The sequence below is a fragment of the Hypanus sabinus genome, chromosome 9, assembly GCF_030144855.1.
Source record: "Hypanus sabinus isolate sHypSab1 chromosome 9, sHypSab1.hap1, whole genome shotgun sequence".
Taxonomy (NCBI): Eukaryota; Metazoa; Chordata; class Chondrichthyes; order Myliobatiformes; family Dasyatidae; genus Hypanus; species Hypanus sabinus.
This window is the reverse complement of record NC_082714.1, coordinates 39,617,915-39,643,864: the sequence shown is the minus strand read 5'-3', so window position 1 is coordinate 39,643,864 and position 25,950 is coordinate 39,617,915. Positions and strand designations below refer to the sequence as shown.

General features: G+C 39.5%; 1 protein-coding gene across 8 annotated transcripts in view; it reads right to left on the bottom strand.

Moving 5' to 3' along the window:
• Positions 1-25,950, bottom strand: part of rnf216 (ring finger protein 216) — a 214,653-nt gene that overhangs the window by 157,207 nt on the left and 31,496 nt on the right. For all 8 annotated transcript variants that reach the window (XR_009513929.1, XR_009513930.1, XR_009513931.1 and 5 more), the window contains exons 5-12: positions 19,913-19,989; positions 19,037-19,127; positions 14,208-14,372; positions 12,094-12,208; positions 8,105-8,244; positions 7,013-7,063; positions 4,068-4,205; positions 1,400-1,548 (exon numbers count right to left, since the gene is read on the bottom strand). Coding sequence is in view for 3 of the 8 variants with exons in the window: in XM_059979517.1 (XP_059835500.1) it covers positions 1,400-1,548; positions 4,068-4,205; positions 7,013-7,063; positions 8,105-8,244; positions 12,094-12,208; positions 14,208-14,372; positions 19,037-19,127; positions 19,913-19,989 (926 nt within the window). In the remaining 5 variants the exon portion in view is untranslated. The remainder of the gene's footprint in view (positions 1-1,399; positions 1,549-4,067; positions 4,206-7,012; positions 7,064-8,104; positions 8,245-12,093; positions 12,209-14,207; positions 14,373-19,036; positions 19,128-19,912; positions 19,990-25,950) is intronic.

Genomic DNA, 25,950 nt, shown 5'->3' with positions numbered 1-25,950 from the left:
AGAGGCCACAGTTTAAGAATAAGGGGTAGGCCATTTAAAACAGATGCGGAAAAACTTTTTCACCCAGAGAGTGGTGGATATATGGAATGCTCTGCCCCAGAAGGCAGTGGAGGCCAAATCTCTGGATGCATTCAAGAGAGAGTTAGATAGAACTCTTATAGATAGCGGGGTCAAGGGATATGGGGAGAGGGCAGGAACGGGGTACTGATATTGTGTATGATTTTGTGATTGTGTATGATCAGCCATGATCACAGTGAATGGTGGTGCTGGCTAGAAGGGCCGAATGGCCTACACCTGCACCTACTGTCTATTGTCTATTGACTGGTTCAAACCGACAAGAAGGCAACAGTAACTCATAACCATGTGTTACAACAGTGGTGTGCAGAAGAGCATCACTGATACAGCACATCAAACCTTGAAGTGGATGGGCTACAACAGCAGAAAACCATGAATATACACTTAGTAGCCATCATTAGGTACAGGAGGTACCTAACAAAAGGGCCACTGAGCTTACAATTTGCACAATTTATTTTTCAACCCGATAAGTGGTTTCTTTTCCCTCTCCCACCCCCCTTGGAATTCCTAGCAAAGAAAGTGTTCCAAAGTTTAGAATCTAACTTCAGGATTAAGGTAGATTTTGAGCTACATAAAATATTAGGGTACAAGGAGCTTTACCAAAAACTATTCAAAGATGTGCATGAAGTTAGGCAGTTCTAGATGCTTGCACTAGATCGTTTAGGATAAACCTTTAAAAAATGCATATAATAAATAGCAATTTAAATTTGGGATAAAGCTGACTCTAGAGACAAATGCCTTCATGAAAGTGCTGAGCAAATCAAACTACACACCAACTGAGCGAGCCTTTACTTCTCATATAGAGACAATGATTTTCATCAACACAAATACATCTTGTAGACTATGCATTGACTCAACTCACAGCATTCTTGCCTCCATTAAAAAGTTTTGGAGTCACAAGAATCTATCACACAGGAAGGGTTGCATCTTTCTGATGCAACGTTAAACCGTGTCCCCATTTATTCTAACACAAGATCCAATGGCAGTATTGCAAAGATCTGTATTCCTTCCTTGATGGTCTGATTAATAATGAATATTCAAACATGTTAAAATAACCCAAGGGCACACTGTGCACAAATTGATTGCCATATTTCCTACAAAACCACAATGACCAGACACCAAATCATGAAAAAGATTGCTTTGTAAAAAAAACAAAAGATTAAATCAACATTATGATAAGGAAACATTTTAACTAACAATTTGAGTATAGTATAATGAGGAATTAGTCACATGCTGCAAAATACAACTTTATATTACAGGTGTTTCAATACTGATACAAACTCAATTTGGTTAAAGTGGAGATAATCTGTAAACAGACACCAACCGTACAAGTTCATCAGCACAGGCAGTAGCAACCGCCTCCTCTGCTTGACGCTCATAGTATTTGCATAGTATGTTCTCTGGCAATACTTTCTCCAGCTCACCGTTGAGGAATGTGCAGGTACAGCAGCTATCCATACAGCTCAGCTGGGACTTTAAACAAAGGAAAGATTGACACAATGGTCAGCCATCTTTGGCTACTGCACATTCAAATTTTTTTTGTTTACAAAAGTTTGCATTTAGTTACCACATAAAATCAGAGAACTTTCAACAGATGATTTTTAAAAAAAATTTAAATAGTTAAACATAATAATCACTTGAAGTATATTCAAATATTTTATTCTTAATTCAAAGCTTATACCTCATGGAAAGTCACTTGAACTTTAAAGAAAACAATTCAGCTACCAAAAAAATGCAGCTTGTTATTTTTTTTAAATAAAGCTTATTGCTATCAATTCCAATTTCTTCCTTTAATGAAAAGCTCTTCTCGGGCTTCCAGCCAAGTACAGATATTGATTTTAACCAACATTTCGACGACAAACTCTGCCATCTTCATCAGGGATGATGCCTGGGCAAGTCTAGTCTGGTGGAATTTATACTCTGCCGTCCGTCCTTCTAATCGATTAGTTCTCATCCAATCAAGTTTCTGCTGTCCCACCTTGTTTACAACAGAATTCCAGATCTTAACTTAGAGCGAGACCTTCATCTGTTAAAATTCTTTTCCTCTAGTTTTATTTCAGTGGCTTCCTCCAACAGGTGGTCCCAAAAGCCATCAGCACGGCACACTTTGTGGCAGACTTTGTGCCAAAGTCAATACAATGGTCAACGTGAATGCAATGTTCTGCTACCATCAATTTCTCCAGGGCTGGGTTACCCAAACAGATTCACTTCCAGTGTTCCTTAATGATGGTTTCCACTGTGTATCCCCTCTGGCCAATATACACTGCTCCACATTCACGGGGAATCCTGTAAACATCAGCCATCCTGAGTCCCAGGTCATCTTTGACCCGTGCAAGCTTTGATTTAAGAGCCAATGGGGTTTTTAAAAAAATCAGGAAATCTAACAATGAGGAACCCCCCACCCCCATTGCTACCATCTGTATTCCCTATACTTCCAGTTTCTGGATCACCAGTAATTCTGAAGAAATACCACATTAATGCTATCCACAAACCTCAAATCACAAAGCTCAAATCACAGCTTGTGCAGATCAAAGATGACCTGGGACTCAGGTTGGTGGGCATTTACAGAATTCCTTGTGAATGCGGTGCAACATTTATCAGCCAGATGGAATGCACAGTGGAAACCCCCATCAAGGAGCACAGGAGGTGTATCCAGTTCAATTACATGGAGAAAAATCAGCCATAGCAGAACACTGCATTTACAATGGCCATAGGATTGACTTTGCTGGCATAAAACTACTGTGCCGTGCCAATGGCTTTTGGGACCACCTGGAGGCAGAAGTCACTGAAATAAAGCTAAAGGAAAAGAATGTCAACAAAGCTCTAAGTAAGGACTGGAATTTGGTTGTAAACAAGGTGGGACAGCAGAAACATGATTGGATGAGAACTAACCAATCAGGAAGGACGGACGACAGGACGACAGAAATACCACCAGACTAGACATGCCTAGACGTCATAACTGATGAAGATGACAGAGTTAGACATCAAAATGGTTAAAATCGATACCTGTATCCAGCTGGAAGCCCAAGAAGAGTTTAGTCATTGTGTACGCAGGAAAGCACGAGTTCTTTTCTTCCTTAAATAGTCTCCTTCTCAATCCAAAAGTGCCTATGTCATATTATGAAACCCTTTGATTGTGTTTAGGGTACTTGACCAATATCATATTTCCAAGTTTGTTGACATTTATAACAGGGTGCTATGAAATTCTTTGTTTGCACAAAACACAGAGTAAACAGTTTTGAGATACATCAGATTCAGAGTGCTGAAGAGGACAACAGTCATTTTTGCTCATGAAAACCAAGTGATTCAGAACATAGTAGATGGAACTTAATGTGGAAAAATGTGGCATTATGTGAGGGATTGGATTATGTTACTATTTAAAGGGATCCAGGTGCACCTAAACAAATGTCACTGAGACCAATATGCAATTGCATTAACTGATTAATAGAGGAAATAGAACTTTAACATTTATTACAAGGACCACAGTCGAGGAAAAAAATTCACTGCAATTGTTTGGCCTTGGTAATACCTTGTGTAACTAGGTACTGTATGCAGGTTTGGTATTCTTATTAATGAAAGGATTACTAGCTTTTGAGGGAGTGCAGCCAAGATTCACTAGACTGGTTCCTGAAATGGTGAATTGTGTGTATACTCAGAACACCCCCCACCAAAATAAGTAGAATCCCTCCCCCCCGGAGTAGTGAACCTTTGGAATTCGCCACTCCAGAGCTTGTGAAACCTCAGTCATTAGGTTCATTCATAATATTGATTAATAATTTTTGTGACATCAATGATTACTGGAATAACATTGGAAAATGCACCAACAATGAAGATTAGCAATGATCTTAATGATGGTGGAGGCAGCTTGAAAGAGTGAATGGCCCGCACCACACCTGTTCCTCTATAAATTACATCCATGGCTCTGGAGTTGCCAATTTATTATTATTATTATTATTATTATTTTTTAAAGCATCTCAAAGATCAATTCATACCTTGCCAGCTCCAAACACAGCTTCCTGTGCATATCTCACGAGGCATTCTTTACAAAAGAGATGACCATCACTGCATTGCGTCAACTCCTCAAAGGCAAATTCCCCGTAACAGCAGCCACATTCAATCAGCTGTCCATCCTGCAAGCAGGACAGTCAATTTATTACTGCTTCTATTAATAATGAAGAAATTCTTAGGGATAAAATTTAAAATTTATTCAATAATGGAACAATATGGGAAATTTTACAAAGAGCCTGTGAATAATATAAGAATTTCAAAAAATTGTCTGATTATGATTTTAAGGAAAACTAATGTGAGAAACACTGACTTCCCCTCCCCCCAATTTAGAATACCATAAATTCCGGACTATAAGCCGCTACTTTTTTCCCACGCTTTGAACACTGCGGCCTATACTACGGTGCGGCTAATGCATGTTTTTTTTTTCATGCCGCCAAAAACATTTTGCCTCGTAACAGTAGACCAATAAAATTGATGAGTAGTTCACAGAGGTCCAATGAAATTGTACGATAAATCAAGCGCACTTTCACAATTAAATTATTGTAAATCAGTCATTTGTACTCACCCTCATCAACATGGAAAACACTCGAAGAAAAGCATATGATGCAGCTTTTAAGTTAAAGGCGATCAATCTGGCGGTTGAAGAAGGAAATCGAGCTGCTGCACATAATCTTGGCATAAATGAATCGATGGTGAGACGGTGGAGACGCCAGCGTGAAGAACTGAGTCAATGCAAAAAGACGACAAAAAGAGGTAATCATAGCAGATGGCCCAAATTTGAAAACTTTCTTGAAGACTGGGTTAACACACAGAGAGCAGGCGGCCGCAGTGTTTCCACCGTGCAGATCAGACTGAAGGCTAAAGCAATCGCCACCAAAATGAAAATCGAAGATTTTAGAGGTGAGCCATCATGGTGTTTTAGATTTATGAGACGAAAAGGCCTGTCCGTCAGGGTACGCACGACTCTGTGTCAGCAGCTCCCTCCCAACCACGAGGAACAACTTGCTAACTTCCGCACATTCACTCAAACAAAGATAGCGGAGAATTCCATCGGGCCAGATGATATCATAAATATGGATGAAGTACCTTTGACGTTTGACCTGCCTCTCACTCGGACTGTTAATAAAAAAGGTGACTCGTCCATCACACTGAAAACAAGTGGCCATGAGAAAACACATTTTACTTGTGTTCTGAGCTGCACAGCATCCGGACTAAAGCTTCCACCGATGGTGATTTTTAAGCGGCTGACAATGAAAGTTCAGTGAAAGCTGCCATCAAGAGTACAAACTCAATTCCAGTTGTGATTCCTGGGGGCACCACGAAGTATTTGCAGCCACTGGACATCAGCGTGAACCGGGCATTTAAAGTGGCGCTGCGCGTTGAGTGGGAGACTTGGATAACGAGCGGCGAGAAATCCTTTACCAAAACAGGACGCATGCGAAGAGCATCTTTAACTCAAGTCTGCCAGTGGATCCTAAATGCGTGGAGCCGTGTAACAACATCCACCATCACCAACGGGTTTCGAAAGGCTGGACTGCTGCGTGATGAAGAGGACCGCGTGCGCTCAAGTGAGAGCGACAACGAAGAGACTGAAGTGAGTGACGAGATCCTGAGGTTGTTCAATTCAGACACTGAAGGACTTTGATGGTTTTAGTGCGCACGAGGAAGATGAAGGCGGCCATCAATAACTTTTCCTGGTAGGCTGCAGTATATATATATTTTTTTACCAGTCGTTAGGAGATATTGGAATGTTGTTCGTGCACTGTTCAGTAAAAAAGTATACGCAATGTAATTTGTGTGTTACCGATACGTATGTATACTTAAAAGTAGCTGTGTTACAGGCACTGTCCGAAAAAAAGCATTTGCAATATGTATTTGTTTATGTTACCATACGGATTTAATTAAAAGTTGAAAAGTTCTCACGTGTAATATCTTTCTGTGTAAATATCTCATATTACAACGTGGGACACCTGCGGCTTAAAATTCGGTGCGGCCTATACAAGTACAAAATTGATGTTCTTTCTAAAATTAGAGCGTGCAGCTTTTAATCAGGTGCGCTCTGTAGTCCGGAATCTACGGTACTTCAGAGAATTTCTACTGACCACTCAAGTTACTTGTTTGCTTTAGGTCACACCTAAAATACAGTTATATCAAAATGCCAGTCTTAAAATAATTAATCCAATTCAACAAACTCAAAACTTCTCTATCTCATGGCTTCACAATAACAATTTCAAAGAACTTTCAAAAGATAGAATTTAAGATATTTTGGAAGACCCATAAAATTTCACCAAAAGTTTTGTCATCTGGCTAGTACTTAGTTGAAACTTTTCCATTGTTCTAAAAATGCCACTTACAATGAAAACTCCAAGTTAAAAGACAAACTTAAGTGCTGGATATAGCACTATCCACCTATCTTGAGTAAGGACAGCACAAGACCTTGTTCAAAACCCATTTTTAGAACTCAGTGAGGAAATTAGCCGAGCCTTGTTTTAAGTATCAACATGAAAGAGTATGCTCTTGCTGTGCTCACATCAGTTTTCATCAATCCTGCGAGAGGTTCATCAATCCTTCCTTTTCTGACAACAAATTCTAATAGACACATATCAGGCTCATTATTTCCAAATATCTTCTTTAAAATTGCAGTATTTTTGTTTTCCTTTCATTCTAAAGTTTAGCATTTCATTACAACATTTCAAGTCATAATCTAATGTGTGATCTTCACATACCCACTTTCAAAGGACAATCCAAAGGGCAGAACAACTCAAAACTATTTAAAATTCCCCGGTTGCTGAGGAGATGTATCAGTAAATTGAACATTCAGGTGGTTCTCAGCATGAAAGCAGAGCTGCTTATAAATGATTCATGAAGTTTGGTACAACTTGAAAGTTCGTGATTATAAACTGCCCTGAAATGTAGAATTTATACTTGCCTTCTGATATTGTTCTTCATTCATTTGCATAGCAAATTGAAAATCTGCATACTGAAACAGAAAGTTATAAATAAGGACCTGACAATTAAGTACAAAATACTTCACATTCCAATACTCTCACCTGCAGTGTCACACAAATAATCTCAACTATCAGGATGCACTTGAGCTTCAATCCTAAATTACCCATTGTGATTTGCAAATAAAATTATGAATACTAAGAATAAATTCATTTCCCCAAATATAACTGGTAACCATATATTTATTTTGGATACATTTGGTCTGAAAAAAATTCTTAACATATTCCTCAATTCCCTACTCTTACATGAATTATAATTGTTAATAAGACACATTTAAAATCTTGCCATAATATGAACAAAATATGAGAACAAGTATGAAATGGATGGGCAGAATGATGAGCAACAGACGTTACCAATTCTCAGAGCCAATGCTCATTTTCATTTTATGTTTCACCAACAAATACACCTCTTTGCTGTCAATTTTAAACTACTCTGGTTTTGAAAGCATACCACCATACTTAAACTGGAGGTGACAGGGAAAGCACACAAATATATAACTGACTCAAATTTGTACAAGATTACAACATTTAAATCAGACATTTGTACCCAAGGAAAACTGTGGTGATCAAATTAATTTACAAATGGGAAATAAATTTTAAAAAATAACTCAAGCAATCACAACCGAGAAAATCTGCAGATGCTAGAAATCGGAGCAACACACACAAAATGCTGGAAGAACTCAGCAGGCCAGGCAACATCTAGGAAAAGAGTACAGTCAACGTTTTGGGCTGAAACAAAAGGTTTTGGCCCAAAAGGTCGACTGTACTCTTGTCCTAGATGCTGCCTGGCCTGGTGAATTCCTCCAGCATTTTGTGTGTATTGCTGAAACATGTAAAACCATTCTTTGTCCAAAATGAAGCCATCACCATATTTATACAAAGAATGCAATGATGAGAAATACCTAGTAACTAAACATAGTTTACAAAAGTCCTCTACTGAACTGGTAAACAATTTTTCAGAACATTAACCTGACATTTACAGTCCAAGCATTTCTCCTGGTGAACATTTCACTTACCTCTTCCATCTCTTTCATCTTCTGATGGAAGAACTCCAGCTCTTGTCGCACTAGTGGATGAAGGCCATCCTGCTCATATGATCGCCAATGTCGTCTTTTGTTTTCCAGAAAGCGCATCTGTCTCTCTATTTTAAAGGCACCTAAGAAAATGCATTGTACAGTGAGGTCAGTTCAGTTTATTATCAAGGTACAGTTACTGAACAAGAATCTTTGGCCCCTAGATTTTATTTTCAGGTTTTGTTGTAAATGTTTATTTTTTGTCTTCTGTGTTAGTGTCAGTAGTTAAGTTTTACATATCCAAGCATTCATTTTCCAAATAATTTAATGTTACAGATTACATTAAAGAAAGCAACATACTAAGTAAGAGACTACTTTTCAAATAAAAACTTGATTATTTTATAGGTATATTGCCCAGCCATGATTAAACAAACAAACAGAATGCTTATGTCAATAGAATAAGGAGTTGAATGAACTACACTGATTAAGTGAAATAGTAACAGATGGAGAAGGATAACCAAACCAAAGAGTGAGGGTGTGGCAGATGTGACAGTTTTAGCCTTCAAATCATCAATTCTTATATCATGGTAAGAGTGAGCAGAGCAAAAAGACACAAGGTGGTCATCCTGCATCAACAAAGTCCTTCCCAGGCAGGAATTTTGTGGCAGACACGAGTTTCAAGATGTGCTGCCCGAGCTCTTCCAAAGAAGCAAAAAGAAACCAGCAAGGTTGAGGTTCAGAAATGCAGGGTTTAACCAAAGAAATTGGGTGCAGCAGGTGCAAGATAATATTGAACTGATATCCTTTCTAAATCCAATAGTCCAGCATTGCTATCAGCTCTGAACTCACAGAAACCACTGGAGCCCAAGAACACCCCTCTACAGTCCAGAGAAGTCTTGTCACAAGAGGTCTTCACGGAAGAATTGCTGCCAAAAAGTCATTCCTCTGAAGTGGAAACAAAGCCAAAAGATTCACCTACACACAAAAACACAAGGACTGGGTTGCTGAATAATAGCAGCAAGTGCTCTAGACTGATGAAATAAAATTTGAAATTTTTGGCTCAAACAGAAGGCAATTTGTCCCTAGAGAAGTTGGAGAGCTCTAAGTGGATGAGTGTCTGCAGCTCTGTGAAGCACGGCAGGGGTTCTCTGCAGTTAGGGTTGCATTTCTTTAAATGGAGTTGGTGATCTGGTCAGAAATGATGGAATCTTCAATGCCACATACAGTCGGCCCTCCTTATCCGCAGATTCCACATGCGTGGATTCAAACAACGTGGATCAGGAAAACCCGGAAGTTCTCTCTCCAGCATTCGTTGTTTGAGCATGTACAGACTTTTCTGTCATTATTCCCTAAACAATACAGTAAAACAACTATTTACATAGCAATTACATTGTATTAGGTATTATAAGTAATCTAGAAATGACTTAAATGTACAGACAGTCCCCAGGTTGTGAATGAGTTCCATTCCTAAATCCATCTTTAAGTCGGATTTGAAGTCAGAACAGGTACATCCGGTATTATCTAACATCAGTTAGTCAAACGTTTTTCTTAGTATATAGTACATATTTTACCTTTCTCTGCATATAAAACACTTAAGAAACATACGTATTTCAATAATTTAACCACTGCGTTGCTTAGTAATAATTGCAGCTTTCATCTGGGCAGGGTCTTTCACATGCTTCATTAAAATTGTTCCGACTGTTGACCGACTGTAGCCTAATGCTTTTCCAATGACTGGTGACGTTTCACCTCTTTCCAATCACTTTATTACTTCCACCTTATTTTCAATCACGATCGTGATTATTTTTGTGAACAGAAACACTGCGTATTCAAAGTCCACCGCCAGGTCCTAGTGCCCACTGCACACAGACATGTTAAATAAAGTCCGAGGTTCCGCTGGGTCCTAAAGACCATTGCACTGATAATTGACAAGCATCCACAAATTTTGGTATCCACGGGATGGTCCTGGAACCAATCCCCCGCGGATAAGGAGGGCCAACTGTACGAGCAGGTTCTCACCCATCACACAATGCCATCAGGGAGGCATCTGATTAGTTCAAACTTCATTCTGCAACTGGTCAATGAATCCAAACACACAGTCAAGGTAATAAAGAACTATCTTCAGGGAAAAGAAGAACAAGGAGTCCTCCCTCCTCCCCCCACTCCATACTCTGACTCCCCACTCCCCCAGAAAGGTCTCGGCCCAAAACATTTACCATTTACTTTGCAAAAAGCTGGATGAACTCAGCAGGTCGGGCAGCATCCGCTGAAAGAAGCAGTCAACGAAACCTTTCGTCTTGATTTGACGACAGCATCTCCAGTGCACTGTGAGTTTACTTTCAGAGATACTGCCTGGCCCACTGAGTTCTTCCAGTGTTTTGTGTGTTGCTTGTATTTCCAGCATCTGCGGATTTTCTCACGTTTGAGATTCTGCACAGATGGTATGACCTCCACAGAGACCGAATCTCAACATCATTGAGGCAGTCTGGGATTACCTGGAGAGACAGAATTAAGTGGGACTGCCAAAGTCTGCAGAACAACTGTGGCAAGTTCTCCAAGATGGCTTGGAACAACCTACCAGCTGATTTTCTTAGAAAATGCACAACCGTGTACCTAAGAGAATTGATGCAGTTTTAAAGGCAAAGTGGACAGACCAAATATTGATTTGATTTAGATTTTTTTTTACTGTTTACTGCTCTTTAGTAATTTTTTTGATATTTAGAAGTTTCTTTATTTTTAAAAGCATCTTCATTTTGCAGAATTTTTTTTGCATGTGCCCAGGCTTTTGCACAGTACTGTACACATACTTTACCATGTACTACCCCAAGATTCTTTTATTTGCAGTTGATTTACAATAGATAAGAAAAAAATCAATGGAAAAACTGCACCCAAGACAAACAACCAATCTGCAAAAGACAACTGTGTAAATATAGAAAGAAATAATGAGAACATGAGATGAAGTCCTTGAAAGTTAGTTCATAGGTTGTGGGAACAATTCATTGTTGGGAGTGAATGAAGATAGCCTCAAGTTCAAGGGCATGATGGTTCACACGTGGTAACTTCTTAAGGCAATTCCCACATTACAACTGTTGGGTTTACAGAAATACACCAAATCACTGCACAAAAGCTATAGATATGGAATAAAATTTGCTTTGATGGGATTTGAGGGAAAAACACAAGTCCAACATTTGTTTTCGACTCATTTCATGGCAAGATGCACAGATGTTGCACTTTCATGTTGTGGTAAATTACAATATGGACAGTATTCTAGGAAATCAACCCATAACACGAATGTCACATGGTCTTGGCTTTCAGATTCTTATCTTCATGCAAAGAGACAAATTTTAACATTTGAATGAAACTGAGTGAATCAATAGTTAAAATATCTTAAGATACCTAAAACCTGTAGTGGCATTTTGACAGTGGAATGATAAAACTTTGTTTGATCTTAGACTATCTGGCTTCTGATATAGTAGTGTTCTTGGAAGATTTTAAAATTTCTAATGAATGGAATATACAGCTGCACAAGAATCATTCAGCATAATCAAAGGACACATCTCCCTCGCTACCAGACAATTCTTGCCATGCTATAACAAAATTGTCATCATGGCTTTTTAGTGCTAGAGTTTTGAAAACTCCAAAGAACAAATGTGAATTTAATTTGAAGCTACTCAGGCAATTCTTCAGTATGACCAATAAAACTTTATTAAAAACATGCTAACTTTTGCAATTTTATAGAAACGACCAGGATGTTAATAATTATGCCTAAATATAAAAGACTTTCAACAATGTTGTTTGTAATATCTTGAGAGTATTAATCTCATCTGTGTTAATTAAATGAGACATGTTTAAATTATTGAAATAAGAGTGTAAATAGAATCGAGTTATTCCATTTGCTTTACTCACCATCCTTTCAAGAGACAATTATCCATTTTTAGATGACAGTACTTACAAACTGGGCACTCCACATTGTGGCAGCTTTTGATTCTCACCTTGTTCAAATTTGAAACTGATTGAATTAGACGAGTTCATTTCTTTTCGCCTTGTCTTTTTCTGACTAGATTGTGGTGAGTTTTCCTGCCATTTCTTAATAGCATCTGATAAGGCCTATAGAATAAACAGCATAAAGAAGAAAATGCTAAAGCACCAGAACTGTATCACTTACTCCAGGGGAGACAAACCTTTCTGAGAGCATGTGCCCAAGTTGGTGATAATCTTCTAAAACAATCATGATAATTTTGAGCAGAGATACTCACTGATTAATGATTTATCAACAATAATTGTTAAGGAATGAAGGAATTGTTAAGGATGTTAAGGAAAAAAGACAAGTCCTGTTACTTATTTACATGTATTCATTGTTTTACTACTAATAAAAGTAAAACAGTAAATATTCAAAACCACTCATCTTTAAATAAAGACATTTAAAAATGACAGTGTTTCTAAATAGTTCTGCTATTGTAACCATTTACTATCCAAATACCAAAATGTACACCAGGCCTGTGAGGATTTCAAAACATATCTAGCATCATGATTTCCTGCAACTCTATCTGGCACCAAGTCAGTGTGAGACACTTACTGTAAAACATCTCACTGCTCTGAGGTTGTAAAAATTAATTTGTTGCTTTATTTGGCAGTGAACATAATCATGTTGTATCTTTTTATTATGTGTGAAGGGGGTTTAAAGAATCATGGAGCAGCACCAACAAAATCTTTGCATGTGCCACAGGTTTGCCACCGCTAGTAGTGGGTCAAAAAGAAAAGCAAATTCATAAAGTCACAACTACAACATTTGGTACCAATACTGCTTTGTGGAGAGTAGCAACTTAAAAAAAAGAGCATGTTAATTTCCTGCCCTGCTACATAGAGCTCAGGTTAAAACCAAATAATTTAACTATTTTTGGAAGCCAGCAAATAAGAGATAATTTTGACTCCAGCATTACTTGCACTCAGCCATTCTTATTCTCACAATTAGGGCAATATACATTTCTACGTGACTCAAACATTCAGGCAATGTCTAGTTCAAAATAAAATGCTCCAGAGATTCACCGTCACAAAACCCAATTTCTCCTTTTTGTTCTTCTGTTTTATTTATAATCTTCCTTTAAATATATAAATGTTCACACATTCAATTTATGAAAATAACCAACAAACTTTATGGGAATAATCCTACAAAATGTTTACTGTTACTGGGAGAGGTGTTAGAAAGCTTGCTCACAGAGATACATTTCAAGGAGTATCTCAACAAGACTTGAGCTTGAAATAAAAGGTTTAGGATTTTAGCAACCAAAAACATTTGCACAAGGTTTATTGTTGGATTTTTGTCATCAATGCACAGGAGGTAGAACAGCAAGACTTGGAAGGACTGCAGAGCTGAGGATGGGTGTCAGACATTGCCAATTACTTCAGCTCGTTCTATCTTCATCTGACAACCATGCAGATCATTCATTAGGCAGAGATTACAATTGAAAACAATAAACAAGGCTTTTATTTCCCTCCCCCTAACCAGTCTGATTATTGCCCTATTTCAATACTGCAGATGAGATCTGCTAACTCCACAAATGTTGCTGGAATCTTCCAGCATCTTCTAATTGTAGATACTAAAACAATAGAAATCTTATTGTCAAACAAATGTCCTATGTTTTCTAGTAATGTGACAAAAGTAAACTTTGTTTTTATTCAACCTATGTACTATCAGTGAAGTACCCACAAGACTAACAAAGTAATCAGCTCTATTTTCAAACAGCACTTTTAGTGCCCACAGAAGAAATAAACATGCATAACAATTTACATAAGACTTGGTACAAATCAAAAATGAAACAAAACTAAAGTCTTACTGTTTATTTTGATCACTGAACTGATAGATAAATTGCAAATTTCAATTTCCAGTCTCTGTTATCAGAAACCAGCATTTCTGATCTTGCCCCTCTCGTTCACATTAACAGACATTCTACAATCCTCAATCACTAAGTTTCATCTGCTTGACTTATACCTTGAGTGTAAGAATTGTATAATTAGCCAACAATATAACACCATGGAGCAAATTTTAGAAATGCTCAATAAGAAACCAAACCAAAAAACAGAGTGAGAACTCACTCAAGACACAAACCTTGCGGGTGATTGCATAGTGTCCCTTGAGCTCATGTAAAGCCCATTTGATATCTTGACTGTTGAGCATTTTGAAATCTGCCATGAGGAGGTCAGAAGCCTGAAGAAAACATTGCTGGTTTACAGGTGCAAGCTTTGAGAAATCAAAGAAATCGATCTTGGGTTTCTGTTTAACAAAAAATGTAAACCATTTATTATATATTTATCAGTTACCTTGGGAAAACAGCCACAAATAACACATTAATGATTTTTGTAGGCATGAGCCAAGTTTTTTTTTCGCTATTGTCATTGAGTATGCATCAGGGAGAATGTTTGTGAATGTCTGTGTTACAAGAATGCATATGCATGAATAAGTACATTTATCTCCAAATCATAAGGTGATAAACCCAAATCCCAGTTTTGATTTGTGAGCACTAAAATTTAGGCTGACACTTGGATTAGGGGTGCTATATTTTGCATGAGATATTAAACCAAGATTTTGCTTGCCCTCCCAAGTACTTACATAATACGCATACTTTGACTAAGAGTAGGAATACCAATAATTATCTCAAGCAATACAACAAAACAGACTGTAACGTTCTCCTTCGCGTGTAACGAACGCCGAATTTAACGTCGAGATAAACCAGTTAATAAGAACCAGATCGCAGTAAGATTAACCATTTACTGTTCACTCTTCACATTAACATATGGTGAAAACTGTTGATAAAACAATACAAGATTGATACAGTATTTGTTCCTTCCTTAATATCACATTTCAAGTGTAAATACTTGCAAAGGTGACTATAACTACATTACACTAAGGTGCAGTATACAGGGAGAGTTTACCTGCACCATTGACTACTTTAAATACACTTCCATGCAAACTATCCGCGACTCTTTAACTAACGAAAGCATAAACATTATCTACCGTCGTTACTTCTAACAGGATCGGCATTAACATCTTAGTTCAATATATCGATTATCTATTAACTTACAGCGTTGCTCTCACTGTGATTTCTCATGCCTGCAAAACAACTTCTGCTCAGGTGAGCCTCGTGGTAAGCCCCCACCCTCGCGCTAATTTCAAACCGGTATTTTCCCACAAGACGCGGCGAAACCGGATGTGACGTCATCGCATGCCGATATATTTTACATGCAATGAATATACTTTAAACACTTCTAATTCTAACTAGAAAATACTATTGAATGAATTACTAAGCGAAAATATTATAAACTAAATAACTGTCGTAAAGACAGCACACAGACTATCTGGGTTATTACACAAATAAGAACTGGCATATGGACACTTTAACAATGGCATCCCATTGTTCACCATTGATTGGGTTTACTTTTGTAAAGTGCAAACTGTCTTATATATACTGAGGGAGTTCACTACAATTGCACTGGTAGCTATATACATTCCTGCCCCCGCCCCCCCCCCCCCCCACCATGCTGGCGAGGCTCCGCATGAGCTCTGCAGCACCAGCAACTTCCAAACAAAACACCCAAATGGTTTTTTTTATTGCAGGTGATTTTAACCATGCGAGCCGAAAGACAGTCCTGCCTAAATTTCACCAGCATGCTGATTTTGCTACCAGAGGTGAAAGTGCACTAGACCTGGTTTACAATAACATACCAGGTGCCTACAAAGCTGTTCCTCAAACCCACATTGGATACTCAGATCACTTATTTGTAATGCCAAATCCAGCATACAAACCGTGATCAAACAGGTCAAACTAGTTCTAAAGGTGGTGAAAACCTGGCCTGAGGGTGCAGTCTTTGTACTGCAGGACTACTTTGATAATATTAGCTGGAGGATGTTCAGAGAGTCTGCTACCTATGGCAAACACAAGGAATATGTTGATTATGTGACCTGTTACATACAGAACTGCATTGAGGATGTTACATCACGAAACATATCTGGGTGAGGACAAATCAGAGGCAATGCTTACTGCAGAGCTCTGTACCAGGCTGAGTGATCATGCTGCTTTTAGATCGGAAGATGCCACGACTCTCAGGGAAGCAAGAACCGTGCTTCCCTGCTCCATCAGGAAGGCGAAATCAGAGCATTTTCAGATCATTTGTAGTCACTTTTGTGATACCAGAGACATGAGGAGCGTTTGGCAGGGAATTCAGAGGATTTGGCGTCTGCAGATTAGTGACTAGGATGCTTCACTCCCTGAGGGGCTGAATGCCTTCTGTGCATGCATAACAAAATGCTGGCAAAGAAGGCACCCCTTCCCCCAGGGAAGCAGACACTGTCTGGTTGAAGCAGAAGTGAGAAAGACCCTGGCCAGAGTCAACCCACACAAAGCTGTGGGACTCAAATAACATACCAGGTCAGATTCTGAAAAAACTGCACAGTTGACGAGAGTGCTAACAACTCTCTGCAGCAATCCATTGTCACTAGGTTTTCAAGGAAGCGACCATCATTCCTGGGCGACATGGTGACAGTATCCTGCCTAATGACTATTGCCCAGTGGAATTAACATCAACCACCATGATGCCTTTCTTCCAGTTACACTGGACCCTTTCCAGTTAGTTTATCACTCAAATCAATTCACTGATTAAGCAATAGCCACTACCCTCCACTCTGTCCTGTCTCATCTGGAAAATCAGATTCATATTCTGTTTATTCAGTTAGAAACCACAAATACAATGCAGTTAAAAAATGAGACAACGTTCCTCCAGAATGATATCACAAAAGCATACGACAAAACAGACTACACCAGAAAATCCACATAACGTTTGGCAATCCCCAATCCAGAGTCCGGAGAGGCTGCTGCATATTAATATCGTACTACTGTCTTAGTGTGTTCCCCAGAAAGGAGCTCCAAATCTACCAGACAAAAACAAGACCAAAAACTAAAGCTACAAGACCTGCACAAAACCACATAGTTACAACACGTAGTTACAACAGTGCAAACAATAGCATAATTGATAAAAAAAAACCGACCATGGGCACAGTAAAAATAGTCCAAAGATGTTAAAGGACTAAGTTCAAAAGAAATCACCACACAGTTTCCACAAGTCCCCAGGGTCCGAACAGACTCGTCATCCCACGCTGGCAGCAGAAGGGAATACCCCCGCTATGGACTTCCATGGCGCTGCCTAACTCAGCCTCGCAGACGCAGCACTCAGTGAAAGCGACCTGACCGCAGCGGACTCAGAGTCTGTTGAACCTCTGAGCTGACAACCATCCGCTCCGGCACAGCTTCTCCAAGCACCATCCTCTGCCGAGCATATTAAGACAGCCCGCCAATGGCCATCGGCAACGCGACACCAAGGACTGGGGGCCTGTTCTTCCCAGCAGAGTCCCGGACCTCACAGCAGCAACAAAGGTCTTCCTGGAGATTTCCCGATGTTCCTCCGTACTCCCACGTCCGTTTTCAAACGATTATGATGGCGCACGGCACCCCACTTCACAAATAACAGATAATCAGCTCCGGAGTGGCCGCTGCAAGCAGCGTTGTGCAGCCATCTTGGATTCTTTTGAATCTCATTTGCCAGACTACTGTTTATAGACTTCAGTTTGGCGTTCAACACCATCATACCCCATAAACAGGTGGGGAAACTGTCCTTGCTGGGTCTGAACACCTCCCTCTACAACTGGATACTAGACTTCTTAACAGTGGGCACCGGCGCTCCCCAAGGCTGTGTGCTCAGCCCACTGCTGTTCACACAGCTGATATATGACTGTGTCGCAGGATCCAACTCAAACCATGTCATCAAATTTGCAGCTGACACAACAGTAGCTGGCCTCATCAAGAACAATGATGAGACTGAGTATAGAGAGGAAGTAGAGTGGCTGGGGGATTGGTGTGAGAAGAACAACCCAAGCCTGAACAGGAAGATAAAGGAAATCATTGTGGACTTCAGGAAGGTGTAGAGAAACACCCCCCTCTGCAAATACACGACTCTGCCACAGAGAGAATCAAGTGCACCAGGTTTCTGGGAATTCCCATCACAGATGAACTCACCTGGCCCCTTAATAACACCTCCCTGAACAATGCAGCACAGCAGTGCCTCTACTTCCTAAGACTGAGGTAAGCAAGGCTCCCATCCCCATTTTAATGATGTTTTACAGGAGCACCTTTCAGAGCATCCCAACAAGTTGCATCTCCATCTGGTATGGGAGCAATCAAATATCAGACCAGAAGTCCCTACAAAGGACTGCAAGAAAAGCAGAGGGGGTCATAGGGATGATCCAGCAGGGACACTTATTAGGAACGCTGCACATGCAGGGCACTTAGTATTATCAAGGACCCCACCCATCCATCCAGCATCCCCTCGACTTTCTAACAGCAGGCAGGAGACTACGATGCACAAAAACAAGAACTGTCAGGATGTGAAACACTTTCTTTCCACAGGCCACACACACACACAAAATACTGGAGGAACTCAACAGGCCAGGCTCCCAGCTGCATCGTACTCAATATCTCACTGGTTAATCTGTTCGGTACCTTACAATATTTAATATTAATGCACTTTAGTTTCTTACTTATGTGCAATTCATCTGAAGATTTTATCCATAAAGTTATCATGTGTTATGTTTTATACCCTGGTTCAAAGAAACATTGTCTCATTTCGATATACGATAAAGATCTGTATTTAAACGACAATAAACTTCACTTGACTTATCACATTATACTGTTTATGGAGGTACAAATAGACTCAAAATCTATACAATGCAAAAACCAAACATTAACAAGTATTTAAGTGGTTGTTTTGGGATTTCCTTGGGTCAGCAAAGTGGCTATGTCAACGCAGGCCTTTTTCTTATATTAACTCAAAACCAAATATTATTAACAGAAATAATATTTATCAGTTGCCAATAGAAAACCAAGTTACCTCTTCATTACTTTCAAGCAAACTGCTGTTGTGTGTGAAAATTAAACTTTTCTTCGGATAATCAGGATTTTCTAAGAGATGGTTACACAAGCTGAAAATAAGAATGAAATGTTGGTACAGTTTTATGTATATAAAATTGCATACATTTTAGAAGAACAGGAGCCTCAATTCTATTCTGTTACAGATCCTTGTTACTCAATGTACAAGGAGGAAAAGACGATTCTGCATCTCATGAAATCACAAGAAAATTCAGTGATGGCCAATTATACCTTTGCTAAAAGTCGATCCCCTGAGATATCATACCTGTCACTAACCAAAACACTGGTTAGGAGTCATCTGCTGTTTGACTAAGGTGTTTTCACATCTTCACTTCAGCTTTAGCTCACTTTCTCTAAACGGTTATGAATAAATTACATTTCAGGGAATCTCAAATGTAAAACCAGAAGTCTCTAATAAAACCAATGAAGGTGAATCACTGAAGTGGTAGTAATCCATCCACACCTAATATTAATTTAAGTTTCTCAAAAAGGATTTCAACAGAAATATATTTTGAAAAAGAATTGAGTGAGACAAGTCTCATGCCAAGCATCTGAAGTTAAACAGTGGAATTTCCCCTTCATTCTCACAGCAGAATTTTAAATAAGCAACATTGTTGCTGTTGCTACTCTTCTGTAACAATTTCTAGTTTATAGTTTGTTATTCTGTATGTTCTTTGTAACACATTGATACTGTTCAAGTCATTTAAGTTTCAGGGGTGAGAATAGAAACAGGACAGACTGGTTAAGCTTTCAGTACTACATATGCTCACTGTCAATGAATCATAAAGCCAAATATTATGGCTTGTTTATCTTCATGACACAGTGATAACATACTTACACATTTAAATCCCAGATCTCATGTGTAGTAATCAGCTCTTCAACAAATTGTTCTTCTATTTCAGGAAACAAATTCACCTGCAAGAAAAAATCAAGTTTAATTAAAATTGGACTTAAAATGCCAAAATAAAGATAATTAACATGAAGAACTCATCTGCCTGAAAACAAATACAACTTTCATTACTTAGTGACTAAAAAGAGAAATGATGACTTTACTCGATTCCTGGTGCTAAAGTTTTTGAATAGGCTACTTACAGTTTGACATTTGTAAAGAGAAAATGAGGGTACATTTTATAGAAGTGTATATATAATGTCATTAGGGGTATAAATATGGAAGGTGCAGACAGTCCTTTTCCCAAGGTTGAAGAATCAAAAACTAGAGGACATAGGTTTATGTTGAAGGGAGAGATTTAGTAGGAACTATTGGAGTATAAAAGCTGCATTGTTTGCTGTGTAACCAAAACTATGTAGTCAGCTTTGAACTTGCTATTTGCTATGCATGTATCCAATTTAGTAGGAGAATGAAATCTTAAGAATGTAGAAGGTAATGGGGTGTTAATGAGAGGTAGCTAAAAGATGCAGATTAGAACATGATTAAGTCACTGGGTAGAAACAATAGTGGCGGGTGTACTTGCGCAACTGTATGCTAATGCAACTAAACCAGGAAATTGCTATAAAAAATGCTAGGGTGGGGGCAATCAGCGACTAGCTCAATGACTGTCTCAGCTTTGATTTGCAAATTAAAGTTTAACACTTCTTCAAGAATCTTCTGCGTCTCCTGGTTATTTGTAGGGCATGAGAAACCACGACAAAATTGGCGACCGCGGCAGGACCGGAAAGAGACCCGCGGAAAGGAAACAGCAGATTGGGGACACTTCCCAGTCCTCTAGGGACCCCCACAAGGCTAACAGAATTAAGGGTGCACCCAAACAAAAAGCAAGCGCTTTTTGCGACAATTTGGACTAAGAATTCTGTTGGTTTTGGGGAGGTCTTGGAGTCTCAGAAGTGTGGAACCACTGCCGAAGGGTCTCTCCAGTCCAAAGAATCTGGCAGAATTGGGGCTAACAGGAGGCTCAGAGGAATGATCAAGAACTCTGCAGGGAGGATAAGTACAAATAAGCTAAGAAGTGAAGAAAAATTCCATGTGGTGTTGGTAAGTCCCTGTGGATATCGCTTCGTATGAAACGAAGGTCTGAACGGGCAGGGAAAGGGAAAATAGAGAAAATCCCTGTGGATACCGCTTCCTATGAAACAAAGGTCTGAACGGGCAGGGAAAGGAAAATAGAGAAATCCTCAGTGGCTACTGCCTTAAAAGACAAGGGTCTGAATAGACGAGGTGCAAAGAGAAAGTTCTGTGGATACCGCTCTGAATAGAGGTCTGTACGGGAAGAACATAATAGGAAACAAGGACAGTCCAATATATAGTTTAAAGCGCTGGTAGATAGATGATAGACTAGGCATAGAATTAAAGTATATAATATTATCCAGTAAACAAACTGTGAATCTCTGAAATACCTTAAAAAGAGAGAACATGACAGGTAAAGGAAAGGCAGTAGAGATTCTGAGCAAAAAAATCCCAGTAAATAAATATGAGATCACAAAAACTTCAGGAAAATGGGAAAAGAGTACCAAAAACCTGGTCACAAAATGGCCAAGAGAAGGAACGTTTGATGTAAGCTTGTGCGAGAGGCGCTAATTAAAAATTACAAACCTAAAGATAAATGTAAGAGGGCAAAAAAGAGAACGAGAAATGAAAGTGCTAAAACTCTTCAGAACGGAGGGAGAAAGGCTGAGGAGGACAGGTAGAATATTGATTACAAGTGAGGAAGACACTAAGGTGCTGGAGAAACAGCCTGTTAGAGAGAGAGAGAGGAAGGTACAGTGAGAAGCTGGCTTCAGCTCCGTACCCAGATGTGAAAGAAACAGTAAAGCCCCCTCCCTATAATGAGGAAGGAACCCCTAAGCAGTGCCCCCTGCTGACGGGAACAGTAAACATGCAGGGAGAAGTACAAGTTTGGGATAATGAGGAGGAAAAAAAAGACAATACGAGGTTTTTCATTTGTATGTATCCAACCGACAGGAGGGTTATGTCACAGCGGTTTTAACACGAGACAAACACAGAAAAAGCAAAGCAGTCGATAGCATACTACAGTACGAGACTAGATGAGGTGGCTCAGGGGTATCCACCCTGTTATCAGGGATTGGCAACGCTGTACTATGCATATGAAAAGGCATCATCTGTATCCTGTGACTCTACACACCACAAAGTAGCAGAATTGCTGGAAAGAGGGAAATTTGTGCTGACACCAGCCAGGATAGCAGCGTATCAGATGCTATTGACATTTCCAGACATAACTATACAGAGATGCACTACCAGTAATACAGCCGATTTTGTCCCTTTGGGCTATGAAGGGGAACCCCATGATTGTGTAGGGAAGATGATGGCATTTGCCAAATTAAGAGCAGATTTACGGTCAGAACCACTAGAGGATGCAGATAAAAAGGTTCTGTTCGTAGATGGCTCTTGTTATAGGGATCATGATGGAAATCATGCAGGGTTCTCAGTAGTGCAGCAGGATCAGTCGAGCTATAAGATTATTAGGATGGAGTCCTGTCCCCAACCAGCGGAAATCAAAGCCCTGACAGCTGCGTGTGAAACGATGGAAGGTGAGAAAGTAGACATCTATACTGATTTGGCATATGCTCATGGAGTATGCCATTTGTTCGGGGCAGTGTGGAAACAGAGAGGTTTTAAACAAAGTAGTGGAGATCCCATACAACTTTGTCAGTGAATTCTAGACTTAATAAAAGCCATAATGAAACCCAAAGCATTGGCTATAGTAAAATGCCAGGCACATAAAAAGGGAAATGATGTAATAAAGGGAAATCAAGCTGCAGACGAGGCAGCCAGAAAAGCGTCTGGATGTACATCAGCTGTCATTGCCCCCCAGGTAAGCCTAGCTCCAGAACCTGTGGTAGAGGACCTAATTGAAATACAAGGTAAGGCAACTTTGGCAGAACAGACAATGTGGAGACGAAGGGGGGCCAAGCAGAACCTGGAAGGCTTGTGGAGCATGGAAGACGGTTTGTTGGTAGCGCCCAGCCCTCTACTGACTATTCTGATCTCAGAAGCGCATGGGATTGACTATTGTGCGGGGGGGGGGGGGGGGGGGGAGTGATAAAGAAAATAAAGAAGGATAGTTTTTGGTCACCTTATTTACAGACTTCAGTGGACTTTGTCTTGTCACAGTGCGAGGTATGCGCAGAGAATGCAGTGTTCGGACATCAGTTATTTGACTGGTTAGAAAGTAGACTTGGAGGATGGGGAGCATGGCTAATTAAAATGGCAATAATTGTCAGTATTGTATTGTTGAGCTGTGTGCTTGTGCTGTGCTGTTTTCTTCTTTGTCTCAAGTCTCTTATAGTGCGTGCTGCAACCAAACAATTTCCGATGCTCGTGGCAATTACTGAAGCAAGCTTAGTGGAGAAAGAAACACCGAAAATATATCGTTACAGCCTACAACACCTGCAGGATGAACAAGAGCAAAACAACAGTGTGGGAGTAGATTGTAAGGGGTTCTGTGTTTTTCCCCCTTTCTCAGGTACAAAGGGTCAGGTTTTTAGCTCAGCAGCCCAGGGTAACAGGGAGAGAATACTTTGAGGTCTTGGCGCAGAAAATTGTAGTTCAACCCGAGATTTGGGAATAAGTGCTTGAGTTTATTGGGGCTTTTGTGTGCAGACTCTTAGTCTTCTTTCTCTCTGTGAGACCCTTTGAGTCAAAGGGGGGGATATATTGGAGTATAAAAGTTGCATTGTTTGTTGTGTAACCAAAACCATGTAGTCAGCTTTGAACTTTTGCTATGCTGCTTGTATCCAATTTAGTAGGAGAATGAAATCTTAAGAATGTAGAAGGTAATGGGGTGTTAATGAGAGGTAGCTAAAAGATGTAGATTAGAGCATGATTAAGTCACTGGGAGAAACAATAGTGGTGGGTGTACTTGTGATACACAACTGTAGACCGATTGGATATACTAATACCACTAAACCAGGAGATTGCTATATAAAAAATGCTATGTACAAGGATCGGTGAGCAATCAGCAACTAGCTCAATGACTGTCTCAGCTTTGATTTGCAAATTAAAGTTTAATACTTCTTCAAGAATCTTCTGCCTCTCCTGGTTGTTTGTGGGGCACAAGAAACCATGACAGAACCTGAGGGGTTACCAGATTGTCTTAGCTCCAGGTACTGATCATGCTCCATGACCCTTGCTCCTGTTACATCACGTTTTAAAGTCAACACATTTCAACTCATCAAACTGACTGCATTATCCACTACATATCATTCCTCAGTCTTTCCACACATTTCATCTACCTTTGCACGAACTGTTCCATCATATAACCCATCACTCTGGTTCTCGCCAACCTACCTAGTCTAAACCTACAATAGCTCTACCAAACCTGCCTGCAAATTGGTTCCATATAGAACAAGTTGAAACATTGGCTCCTTGAATTCACGTTTACTTTTGTACAGGTCATACCTTCCTTGAAAGAGATCCCATTTAACACTCCCTGCTGCACCAACTCTTCAGCCACACATTTATCTGCATATCATATTCTTACCCTACTGGTGAGTGACACAGCCAGCAATACCGAGATTACTACCCTTGATCCCTTTTCCTAGCTACTATAGAAGCCATATATCTCTTGTATCTGCATTATATCTTATGTTGCTCATTTATTATGTTGACTATTGTAGTTAGTCACCTGGGTAGGGTGCAGTAAAGCAAAAAGTTACGTATTCATGCTTCATCTTTGGTCAGTTGGAGTTCGAGATAACTGGGTGTGATATCTTTTTGTTGATCACTATATTTTAAAATTGCTTAACTTCACTTAAATTTTGTTCAGTAACATTTAATACCATTAGTTTTAGTTTCATTAGTCTTATAGCTTCAAAATTGTTTGTTCTGATAGTTGCTTAATATAGGATCAAAATATTTCTTCAACTTTGAACATCATCATTATTATTGGATCTAAAGGCACGTCTTACAGGATTAACTCCCCATGTTTGGTCTCTAACAGCAGTGTTGGTTTAAGTAGCTGACACAGGTACCAATACATGCACAACTTTTAGCCACTGACCCTCGCCCCTTAAGATTGCTGTGGACCCAGTCTGAGATGTGCCTGACCCGAGAGGTCTCCCCAACTTCAAACATCATGCAAGAGGAGCACACCATTGCCCCAGGCTCCATTCTTGCTGATCTACCAGTGAAAAAATAAGGAAGAAAAACTTGCCAGAAACTCACCATAGACTCCACCACTTCTCACCAAAGCCACTTGAGCACAATCCTCAGTCTGACCCTGTCCACTGACACTATGCTTCACTTGAGCCTTGTTATTTTTATTGACTCAAGTGAAACTCACATGCAACAAGACTTATTCTATTCAATGGTTCCCACTCTTGCTCCTCTCTATTTTCAATCTCCCGCCTTCTTAAAAGAGTGGGTTACATTTGCGGGGTCTGGAATCGATGGAATTTTGGTCAGTATCAACTAACGCATCCAGATACCATTTCTTTAAACATTAAGCCACCGATCACGTGTCTTGGAGCTTTATTGCTTTTTGATTCAATTCTCCATTCTTTCTTTAACTGAAATTATTTCAGTTGCTCATTCAGATTTGACCTGTAGTCTTAACTCACTTTCAGATGGTTTTCTCTACATTCTTTTGAGCAGATAGACACAAAAAATTTGTTTCTCTGCAATTCCAGTTTCTCTAATTAAGTAAAAAAAATCAGAATGAGGAATCCCAGGGTCCACTTAGGTAGGTTTAGTGATGGGCATAGCTGGGGCTGATAGGTCAGCTATCTGCAAGTACAGTAAAAGGTGACATAACCTACACACTTCATATCTTCAGTGAACAAACTGAATGACATTCATGACCTATCCTCAAAGCACACCCAACATTTAAGCCAAGTTCTACTTTTTAAACTCTTCAAAAAGTATCCTTTAAAATTAAAATTAAACTGAGCAAGAGGCACCAA